The 12,053-nt window shown below is 40.0% G+C and overlaps 1 protein-coding gene across 3 annotated transcripts; it reads right to left on the reverse strand.

Moving 5' to 3' along the window:
- Window positions 1-708: 708 nt before the first annotated feature.
- On the reverse strand, window positions 709-11,540 carry LOC133880327 (mitochondrial thiamine diphosphate carrier 2-like). 3 transcript variants are annotated; one of them, XM_062319295.1, is made up of 8 exons: window positions 11,359-11,540; window positions 10,903-11,057; window positions 10,170-10,286; window positions 9,305-9,416; window positions 3,624-3,751; window positions 2,133-2,285; window positions 1,656-1,805; window positions 709-981 (listed from the first exon to the last, which is right to left on the reverse strand). In XM_062319295.1, exons 2-8 carry the CDS (start codon window positions 11,017-11,019, stop codon window positions 760-762), a joined length of 999 nt encoding a protein of 332 aa, XP_062175279.1. In that variant the 5' UTR covers window positions 11,020-11,057; window positions 11,359-11,540; the 3' UTR covers window positions 709-759. The 3 variants fall into 3 exon arrangements, with proteins under 3 accessions (XP_062175279.1, XP_062175264.1, XP_062175272.1); XM_062319280.1 differs by having other exon boundaries at window positions 10,903-11,066; XM_062319288.1 differs by lacking the exon at window positions 11,359-11,540 and adding an exon at window positions 11,262-11,355 and having other exon boundaries at window positions 10,903-11,066.
- Between the last annotated feature and the right edge of the window lie 513 nt (window positions 11,541-12,053).

Consider the following 12,053-nt stretch of genomic DNA (forward strand, 5'->3'; position numbering starts at 1 on the left):
ACTCTTTGCATGAGATTATCGAACATCTTTCACAATACATAATGGTGGCGGTTCTTTGATTCAAAGCTATGATTCATAATGAATTGAAGCATTCGTAAATTTTTAGGATTTTACATTTAAGGACTTGTGTTTATCCATAAAACAATATATGTATACATTGGTAATAAGTAATCTGGTCAGTTGAAGTGATGAGAAGTTTCACATCTCCAGTTCCAACATTCCATTCATTTTTCTGTTGTATATATAAAACAATATATGTATACATTGGTAATCAGTATTTGTTCTATGCTTTAAATATATGTATAACCCCAAAAAAGAAAAAAAGATTGAATCGAACTAATCATGCCGATGGCATTCATAATTAACAACATGCATGAATACCATAAATAGTACACTGAAACCTATCAAATCACGAATTGCATCAGCCTACAAAATGACGCTCTATAATGAACGGTCTATGAAGATGACAAAGCTCTATTCATTTGATACAGTAAACAGGGTATATTTCTTAGTGAAGGCATAGGTGACCCACAGCCACATGAGAACATAAATTTACCAATCACAATCTCAAATACAGCCATGAAAGGCTAGGCTTGCTCTGGCCTGTAACTCTTTGCCATCTCGACAAGTATAATTTTATGGCCTATAATTCCCCCATCCTTTACTTCTATGACAACTTTTAAATATCTCTATGGGAAAAGAATTTGATTGGGAAAAAAAAAAATTGGATGAAAGGGGAAAAAAAAAATCAGGTTAGTTTCAAGTCAAAAAATGGGACTCTAACCAGTCTGATGTGTATTCATAAGCTACAAATGTTACAGCACCAGCTGGTGCAGCTTTGACTGTGGATGGCACGATGCCCTTATAAAGACCAGCCCAACCCTCCAACTGCAAGATTTGGCGTACGGCATGAAACATATTTTTATAAGCACGATGCTCAACTCGAGCACCATACCTTGGGTGCCGTTGTAGTCCTTCGATCTGCAATAGCCCAAAACAAGAAAGAGTGTTACATCCAAGTTCGCAAGGAAGGAAAGCCGGATACTACCATTTCAGTATTTTCTTCACTGCCTTTCTATTCTCTATTCTCCTTTGAGATTGCTAGACAGAAATCTTAATTAAATGTAATTAAACTAACTTCGAAATCTTAACAAAGAGCAACAAAAGAAATTAAAAAATATATGAATTTAAGAAGCACGTCCAAAAGGAAAAAGAAAAGACTCCTAAGCCATTAAATGTAGACACAAAAGAGTGACTAAATAAATAAAGTTTTGGTACTGAAGTAACAGTAAAACCAACCTTATCCAGGTGATTGCTGGAAGAATTTGATGGTTCATGTGGTTAGTTTATCATTTAGAAGAAGCTAACAGTACTTGCCCAGGAAAAAACCAAAAAAAACAAAAAACAAAACAAAAAAACACAAAAGAAGCTAAAAGACCTCTCCCAAGGAGGTGTAAACGGACATAGGTACTGGTAAGTGGGAACATACTTTAGAGCTTTTTAATAAACCACGACAACTATCGGCATATTTTGCATGACACACAACTGACTAACTGAGCCTCAGATTTTCTAGCCTAAGGTCAAAACAAATTTGCCAATCCTTAAGTTTCCGTAACTATGCTAGAACAAAGGTTTCAAGAAGGCTAGAGACCCACCTGGAATCTTTTCTTGACCACATCAAGTGGATGGCAGACAAGCTTGGCACATGTCCCAGCCGCCAACCCACAGATGAAAAGCTGAAAGCTTGAAATTCCATCTTCAGTATCACCTGAGCTTGAGTTAGAAGATCTAGAGCTGTTCCAGGCCTACAATGTATAAAGTAAAATGTATCGGGTCAAAAACAACTGGCTACCCTGTCAACTTGTAAGAGTAAAAAGCATGATGGCTCTGTAAGCTGGCCACATTAAGTATCGGATGCCCAAAACATCAGATCTGTAAATGGATGTGTGGATTTGACCTAATATACTAATTATCTAAACATATCAGATGGATTTTTTAACAGTTACAGTCCGGATTCCTCGGTTTTGTCATTCTCAATGAAATTAATTTGTCAAGAGATGGTACAAACAAATACCATAAGATCTATATTTGAGTAAAGACTATCTCAATCGAAACAAGGACCAGACTCTTACCATAGCCCAGCGCTTAAAGGTATCATAGGTGCCAAATTGTAGACCAGCATAAGGAACAATCTCAACCAGGGTTGGTGACAATCCAGCATACAACCCTCGGAAGCCACGAGTTCTAATTATATCAACAAGCGCAGACCTCATGGTTGGATACACCTAAATGAAGGCAGTTATTAATAAACCACTATCATATAAACAAATTCAATGGCCTATTCTCAAATTAGTGTTTGTGCAGAAAGCATCAAAAAGTGGTGAGCATTTGAATGAGACGTGAAGCCATGGGCATTTCCCAGAGTTAACAAAATTAAATACTTCTTTCTAATAAAAGCTCTACTAGTTTTACAAGTGAGAATTTGTCACTTCCATAATCAAGCCCTTGTAGGGGCTGGGGAGAAAGAAAGATCTAGATGATAAGATAAAATAAAATAAAAACACCCACATCAAACTGCCAAGTTGTTGTGTGAACAAACATACATCACGAAAGGCAAGAGGCCCAGTCCAAATATCCTAGTTCAACAACTCCTACACACTGAAAAACCACTGTGCCTCATTTACAACCCGATCTTTGGCAAGCCTTATTTATCCAAATCTTAGAACTAAACCAAATTGCACAAAGCAAGCTAAAACAAAGAACTCAACTGTGAATTATATAAAGCTAATCTTACTTGTACGCAAGGTTTCCTTGTCAAGTGAACTGTTCAAAGCACACAATGTGTTCCGCAAGATTATGTTAAATAACTAAGATAGGATCACCCAAGGCTGTCATCCTGTCAGATCTACCCAAGGCTTGGAGGACCATTTTAATGGCTCCTTTTAGGTTTCCTGAACCTACCTGAGCAGCACTATTTTCAGTCTCTCCTAGATTCCGGGGCCCAAGGCCCCAAACACTATGTCCCGTATCATAGCACTTTCCCTCCAAAATACAATACTGACACTAGGTACATCCACCCATATTTGGGGGATATTACATTAATATTGAAATATCAAAACCCAAAGTAGTCGTAGATAGTAATATTTTCATAAATTCATCTGCCAGCATCGTTTAGAAGTAATAGCTCAAAAGGTAAGATCTGCACATTTGGCACATGCATACAAAGAAGAGTAACGGGTTTAGTAGCATCACATTTGTTACAAAGAGACAGTATATGATCTCACCCAGTACATAAGTTCAAAATCAATTCCCTTGGATTTTCTTTTGTTTTTATTTTTTTCCCGTTTATTGTGTTGAATAAGATCTGAGGAGCAGTTTTTTCAATGGCAAAGCCATCAGCCATGAAGAATGCACAAGATTGATCAGATAAAAACTTGACCAGGATACATCACTTTGTAAGTGCAAGGGTATATGACAAAAAATAGTGGAAGGCATTAATGTTCCATAAATTGCATGACTTCTAAGTGCTCAGAATAGCTCCTCAAAATAGCCATATATGCTGAAGGAAACTCAGTTTGAAACACAACTTGAGATGATTTCATGCTTGTACTCAAATTCTATACCTTTGGTTCACCTTGCGAAGCTAATATGGTTCGTATAAGATCAAAGGGATATGATCCAACAGTAGCTGCACACCCTGCTAACGCCCCACTGACATAGGACAGATAAGGACTCAATTGAATGTGATCCTCTGCATGATGCCAGAAAACAACCAGGCCATGACACGTATGAGAAACAGCAGAGAGCTCGTTTAAAATAATAATAAACTGCCTCCTAAGTAATTATACCTTTAACATCTTTAAACTGCATACAGACTCAACAAAGTTACATGATCAGCACTATAAATAGAAACAGAGACATTTACCCAACAACGTCAAGACAACGGGGAGAAAAGGTGTCTCATGAGATCAAACAAAAAAAAAAACTCCAAACTGAGAAAGTGCATGACCCTATCTTCAATGTATGGCATGACCAATTGGCAACCACAACTAAGATAAATTTAATTAAACTTTTTTTTTTATAAGCAATAATCGGTCTTATTAAAAGCGTAAGACACCCCTAAGTACACCAGAAAATGACCTCTCCTAATCCTCGAAACATTTATTATTTATTTCGCTCCATAAACACCAAAAAAGGCAAATCGGCACCATCTTCCAAATCACAGTACTACTCGGCCTTACAAACGTTCACCAACAAGCCAACAAGTCGATAACATTTCTGGGCATAATTCAAGACAAACTAGAGGGAGTAAAGAGAGCACTCCAAAAAGCGGAAGCCACATCACAGCGAAGAAGAAGGTGATCCACTGATTCCCGACGTCTTTCGCATATGCAGCATCTATCTACCATAATAACTTGCCTCTTCTTGAGATTATCCAAAGTAAGGATCTTGCCTAGGGCCGTTGACCACGCAAAAAAAAAAAAAAAAAAGCCTCTCTTTAAGGAGCCTAAGTCCGCCACACACTCTTCAGAGGGAAGCAACTACCTTCAAAGCCAACCAATGAGCTAAAGAATGACTTGACCTTGAACAAACCTCTTATGGAAGAGACCCACCAAAGCCTATCTTCACTACCTCTTCTCACAATGACTGAGTACTGAGTGCAACACTTGGAAAAAAGAAGCAAAGACATCCACTTCTCAGTCATGCACCTCTCTCGAAAAGCTCACATTCCACTAATTGGAACCACCCAAAATCTCCACATTCTCCACAACAGAAACATCCTTCATCTGACCAATACCAAACAAAGTAGAAAAATTCCTTAAGCATTGTATCCCCGCACCACAGATCATACCAAAACTTAGTCCTAGCCCCATCCCCCACCTCAAATCTAGAGAACCCTGAGAATGTCTCCCATCTTTTCATGATGTTCTTCCACAACCCCACCCCGAAGGCACCTAAAGGATTAAGGGAGCACCACCCACCCCATAAACTACCAAACTTAGAATCCACTACAACTCTCCACCAAGCTTCTCTCTCAATCCCATAACGCCACAACCATTTTCCTAATAGAGCGCAATTAAACATCAACAAATTCCTAGTACCCAGCCCTCCCTCTAAAACTGGGGTACAAACTTTAGACCAACTCACCAAATGATATTTGAATTCCCCAAGCCCACTCCATAAAAAATCCTGTTGAAGCTTCTCAATGCGAACAACAACATTCGCTAGGAGAGGGAAAATGGACAAATAATACGTGGGTATATTGGCGAGGGTACTCTTGATAAGGGTAACTTTACCACCCTTGAAAAGGCATAACCTTTTCCAACTTGCTAACCCATGCTTTATGTTCTCAATAACACCATCCCAAATATGAATAGACTTATAGGAAGCCCCCAACAAAATACCCAAATACTTCACTGGCCAAGTGGCAACCCCACACCCTAAGATTCCGGCTAAACTTTCCACTTGATCTACATAGACCCCACAAGAATTTACTCTGACTTAGCCAAATTCACCTTCAAACCTGAAGCAGCTTCAAATAGAAGGAAAAGACTGCAAAAAACACAACTGAGTAGAACGAGCACTGCAAAAAAATCAAAGTATCATCGGCAAACAGAAGATGTGAGAAAGAAGCATTGCCAACTTTGAAGCCTTCTAGCAAACCCCCACTGGCCATAGCAAAAATCATGCGACTTAGAGCATCCATCACAAAAACAAACAACAAGGGTGAAAGAGGATTCCCTTGTCTTCCCTTGTCTCAACCCACGGAAGCTACTAAAAAAACCATTAGGAGAGTCATTGACTGACACCGAGAACCGCACAGAGGAAATACAATGAGCTATCCACGATGACCATTTTCCCCCAAAGCCACACCTCCTTAGCATACACAAAAGGAAATCCCAATTAACATGATCATGCTTTTTCCATATCCATTTTACAAATTATGCTTGGCTCCCAAGATATTAATCTACTATCAAAGCATTCGTTGGCAATAAGGATCGGATCAAAGATTTGCCTACCCTTGATAAAGGCACTTTGTGATTTGGAAATGACCTCCATAACCGTCTTCAATCTATTTGCTAGAACTTAAGCAATAATTTTGTAAATACCTCCCACAAGACTAATAGGCCGGAAGTCTGAGATCAATAGCACCCAGAATATTCAGAATAAGCAAAATAAATGAAGTGTTAAGGCTCTTTTCAAACAAAACTCCACCATGAAAGTCACGAAACACCTCCATAATGTCCACTCTCAAAACATCCCATCACGCATGGAAGAAAGCCATAGAAAAGCCGTCAGGACCCGACGCCTTATCGTCATTCATAGCTGACACAACCTTCCTAATCTCCTCGAAAGCTCTCTCCAACCAACTAGCCTTCGACTCCAAAATAGAATCGAAGGAAATACCATCCACCATAGGCCTCCACGTACACTGCTCGTTAAAAAGTTTTTGACAAAACTTGACAATGTGCTTGTCGATTTACGGCATCAAAAACCTGAAGATCTTCAAAAAGCTTCCTCTTATTCCTCTCAACATTGCCAAACACCTCTTCATTCCATTTCTTCAAATCCAGTTTCAATGCCTTGTGCTTGCAAGCTAAACCAAAACTAGGCATACCTTGGAACGAATAAGAATCCCACCATTGTTTCACCAGACCCACAAAACCTTTCGCCTTAAGCCACATGTTTTCAAATTTGAAAGAACTGCACCCCTTAGTAACACCACCACAATCAAGAAGGATTGGAAAGTGGTCCAAATAAAGGCGGGGAAGCCTCTTTTGCGAAACCACAAGAAACCAAGCTTCCCAATCTGGGGAGACAAGAAATCAATCAATCCTAGACCAAACAGGAGGATCATGAGAAATCAACCAGGTGAAAGGGCCACCAGAGAGAGGGAGATCCATGAGACCCTGATCAGCAATAAAATCAGAGAACTCTATCATAGCGTAACCAAGCTGTGCCTCACCAGATCTTTCACTAGGAAAAAGAGTAACATTAAAATCTTCCCATATGCACCATGGCAGGTTCTACCAACTGATCATGCCAACCAACTCATCCCAAAGAAGTCTTCTATCACTACCATAACTCGGACCATATATGCTTGCAAAGATCCAGACAAAATGATCCACAACGTTCTTGAACGATATTGCAAGGGTGCAGTCCCCCACACACTCATCTACCTTCTCCACCACCCTTTTATCCCCCACATGATCAGGATGCCCCAGAGACCCCACTGGAATCCAAACAACACCAGTCCACATGATTGCATCCCCATAAGCTGCGCACAATGTTGCGCGACAAACCATGGAGCTTGGTTTCTTGAAAGCAAATAATATCCACCTTCCAATCCCTAAGCAAGTTACTGACCCTTAGACGTTTGCTCCTCTTGTTCAACCCCCTCACGTTTCAGGATAGAATCCTTGGCTTCCTTTTACCACGGCTCGAGCAAGAACCTCTAGCATCGTATTTGACTGAACTCTCCAAATTCTTGACCTCCATTTTACCCTTCGCACCACAACTCTAAAGGGCACCCAAAGCTTCTTTTCGGCGTTCCTCTTCAAGAAAAGTCAAGAGGGCCAACAATTGCAACTTATGCCCGACATACAAGATCCCACAATAGGATAAATCTCATTCGCATGTTGAATATCCTAATCAGAATACCCCGAAAGACCCGCAAGGATGGGGAATAAGTATTTAGAGGAGGTAGCCTACCAAAACCAGCTTCTCCTTCCACCTCTTCCACAATGCACAAGTCCCCCTACTGCCTGCTGCTTCAATAGGTAGGGCACCCTCCTGAACCACAACCAGCTCTGAACACCCGAGAGGCATGCTGGTGGATGCACCCGCAACATGAGGGTGTGCCACCGGCAACCCCAACCCATTCATCCAAAACATAGCTCAGTCCACTACTAATTTCCCCCACCAACAAAAAATCCCATCACCAGCACTCTCGGAATAAGGACCAGGGTACCACATCGCCAAATCTCTAGCCTCAACCATTGGAGGTTGCAAAGCCTCAATCACTGGCTGCATCTGAGAAAAACCTGCATGATCTGCGGCCTAACTCGCACGCACCGGCAGATTTTGGTTCGACCAGACCCTTTTGGGCGAACCAACAGCCACCGTAAACTCGTCGGAAGACCCACCGAATGATTGACCCACCAAAGGAGGATAGACCAAGAGCCCCACCGGAGCACTCACCGAGAGAGAACAACCCGTGGACATCAGCGAGAGACCCACCAGCAAACAACGATGCGCCTGGGTCATCGTACTGACCCGCATCCAAGCTCACCGCGATACCCACACAGGCCTTACCTCTTGGGTCAGGCTTAAGATCAGCCCGATCCGCGCCCAAGCCCATCGAAGTCTTAGTCTTGGGCTTAAAACCACCTTTGGGCCTTGGAATCTCTCTAAAAATCGGAGCCTTGACTTTGGGTTCAAAACCACCATTGGGCCGAAGAAACCTTTGGACAACGTGGGCCTTGAAATTGGCCTAAGAGACCCAAGGCACATCCAACAATTGCTTAGGACTCGTTCCTGGATGCGGGCTTGATTGGAATCCACACACTTCAGCTTAGGCCCACTGCCCAGTAGTCCATCCACAGCTGAGTCCTCCTGCTTCCCCTCACCGCCTGGACCTCTGGTTTTGCCACCACATCTCTAACCCCAACTCTAAAATGCTCATTAACCAAGCATAGTACCAAGCCGAAACGATCTGAACCCTTACCGTATCTTCCTTCTGGAACTAGGACCGAGCCCCTTCTTCTACCACCGTCAAATTCCTCGACTACTAGGAAGCCACCGTAACTATTGATACACCTCTGAGCAATGATTCAGGGAAACCTAGGTCGAGATTGATCCCAAAAAACCCATGAGTCTTCCACTACCACCAACTCCTCAAAAATACGCACCAACCAACCTTTCTCATCTCTATCCATAAGAATAGACCTTAGCAAACCTTTGCATCTTTCATGAAAACGCACCCCTGTTTCGCCTCCCACCACCAACAATTCAAAATCCTTGAATTCCATCAGCCACCTTCTCGAGAACGACATGATTCCAACTTGTGTGATGCTAAGACCTTCGCTAATAAATCTTCACCGAGTTAATTAAACAAATTAACATTTCATCATTCCAGGCTAAAATATTGGAGCTTCATTTAATCAAAGAAGGATATTGAGAGATCAACCAGTATTTTATTCATAAATTTGAGTCAAAATAGCCACATATAACATCTATGAACAGTTTGCCAAAGAATGAGACAAAATATCTCAGCCTAATTTGAGAAGGCTCCCACATATACCTGTCTTGGAAGAACCAGCAGCAAATGTTTTAAACTTGTGTAACACGGTAAATTGTATGGCAGTATATGGCATAACCATCAGTAAAGCTGGGACATTTCCACGCCAAAAACCCTGCCATAAGCAATTAACTTGAATAAGCTGTAGAAGTTAAATTCATTTAAACCTGACGTTAAGATAAAAATTCAAAACAAACTTCCTAGAGCAGTATCAGACTGTCTTAGACGATCCACCAGGGGGAAAAATGAGCAGAATTGAGTACATTGCATTTGTCATGAAACACCTACTATCAGGCTTTATAACGTAGAAAAGATTTGATTCACCTTTTTAACCTGAATACATGCAGATGTATTGCAAAATTGTAAACTAGGCACCCAGAAATAGGAGTGGCAGGAAACTACAAATTCAGGAGTAGAAGTAAGAATATTTTACTTTACAAGGCTCACTGTATTTGCAAAGTAATCTACTTCAATGATTTTTTGAAATGAAAAGGATACCAAGGTTTCAAAGGCATTAAATCAGAACAATCAAGCATGAAACCTTCCCTTGACATAAACAAGATGGTTTTAACCTATAGTTCAATTAAAACCCAGTCAGCTAGGAGCAAACCATAAGGATTGAGTAGCTTAATTTCTCATAAGTTCAAAACAGCATGCTTAACTTATTAGATACCTTCCTATAATTGGCAAGATTGAATTGCCTATGGACCTAAATAAAAGTTGCCAATGGAAAGGACCAACATACAACAGAAATCAACCTAGGAAATTGAAAACTAAATATGCTGCCAACATAAACTGACACAAGAAAACATCTAAGGGGAAAAGAAAAAGGGTAAACAATGATATAGTACAAATGCAGTCAACATACCGGTAAGCCTTCCTCCCTGAATATATCCTTTGTTGCTTGAAACATTCCAGTGTATTTTGATGTTCCAGACATATTGTTCCGAAGCAAAGCCCAAGAAGATGTGGGCTCGAGTTGAACCTGTCAGCAGATGTTAAAAAAAAAAAAAAAAAAAAAATTTACTTTACTTCACCACCGGCCTTTAAGATGTAGATATGCATCAGCCCACAATCACATACCCAAACTCTCATATAAACGTAATCGTACACAAAACTGAATCAGCTGTCCCCTTCATCTTTCAAGGCACTATTTTTTTCACAATCCACCAAGAGATCCTTAAAATCCTTCACCTTTATCTTCCCTAAAAGTCACAATAACTTTTTCCCACTAGAAAGTGAATGACAAAGTGTACCTAATTGTAAGCCCTAGTATGTCAAAGAGTTTGAGCCCGCCTTACAATCAAGACATTAGTTAATTCATGTAGAATACAAACACTGCTTATAATACAACATATCTAAGCCCTTATAAAACAACGAACATTTGACATTCAAATATCACTAACATACTATTAGAAAAATCTTGTCAAGTGTGTGTAAGCGATTGACGAATTGATTCCTAAAATGCGCACAATGTAGCAACCAACACAATATGTCAAATAACTACTATATGCAGCACAATGTAAGGCTCAAGCTCAAACATTGCATTCAAGATTGGCATGGCCACATAAAATTGAAAGACATGGAACCAAAAATATAACCTGGAATCTGATCTTAATCACATCAAGCGGCGCCGTGACTGTCCGTGATATACCGCCGGCAATGGCCCCCGCTGTAGCGTCCGTCAGCGCCCGTTTCAGCTGCCCCGGCTCTTCCATTCCCAAACAACCGCCTCTTCTTCAGGTCAGTCTATAACCTAAGAAATCTAATTTCAAAAACATACACTCAGAAAATACAATCTATACCCCTAAACCTCCGACGTATTTATTCATGTATAGCAGAAATTCCACAACTAGAGAACGTGCGGAAGAATGATAATTACGTTTAAAAAAAAAAAAAAAAAAAGTAACGGAAAGTTTAACCAAATTCACGGGAAGACAACAAAAGAAGAAACGGAAACCTGAGAAGTGCTCCGGAGAATTAGGGTTTGCACGATGTGAATGTGACATTTGATAACTCAATAGATAATAAAGTTCACAGATTGAAGCGAGAGATACCTGGAAAGAAGAAAGGGGCGAATACATAACAGAGCCGCCATTAAATATCTTTCGAGAGAGAGAGAAGTTGGGTTTTGGCTTTGCCGCCTTATTGGAATGGAATTTGGGGGCGACTTTTGTTGCAGCTACTGGGAGAGTTTCGGTGGGGAATTATACACGGGATTCTGGGAAGTGGATACGGGAAAGGAGAGAATGAATTAAAAGAAGAAGAAGAATAAGATCTTTGTCCTAAAAGCTATTAAAATATAATAAATATTTAAATGTCAAAATTTTAATTTAATTTCAAAATAATGATTAAGATTAAAAAATAAAATTTCTTATAATTGTTGGAAGATTTTAATTTGAAAAGCATATATTGGATAATTATAGTTAGCAACTATCTTTATAAGAAAATTAACACAAAATAGTAAGAGAAAAATACACTTATTTAATCACCAAACTTTTAGAAGTGACATTTGACCTCTAAAATTATCACACCGTTTTAAATTAAAGTAATGATTCACTACCACCTAAATATACAACTTTTCACCACCTTGCCTATGTGGCAAGATGGTCCCCCACCTTAATTTATTTTTAAAAAATAAAAAAACTCAAAAAATAATGGGGGACCACCTTGCCACATAGGCAAGATGGTAAAAAGTTGTATCTTTGGGTGGCATTGAATCATTACTCTTTAAATTATACCCTATGTTACC

Source organism: Alnus glutinosa, chromosome 1, assembly GCF_958979055.1.
Source record: "Alnus glutinosa chromosome 1, dhAlnGlut1.1, whole genome shotgun sequence".
NCBI lineage: Eukaryota > Viridiplantae > Streptophyta > Magnoliopsida > Fagales > Betulaceae > Alnus > Alnus glutinosa.

Bases quoted from the DNA above. Each gene is read 5' to 3' on its own strand.
- LOC133880327 (XM_062319295.1), bottom strand. From the start codon at position 11,019: ATGGAAGAGCCGGGGCAGCTGAAACGGGCGCTGACGGACGCTACAGCG. The intron at 9,417-10,169 runs GTATGTTGACTG...TGCTTATGGCAG, and splicing joins TCAGGGAGGAAGGCTTACCG to GGTTTTTGGCGTGGAAATGT. The intron at 1,806-2,132 runs GTAAGAGTCTGG...TATACATTGTAG, and splicing joins CCTTTAAGCGCTGGGCTATG to GCCTGGAACAGCTCTAGATC.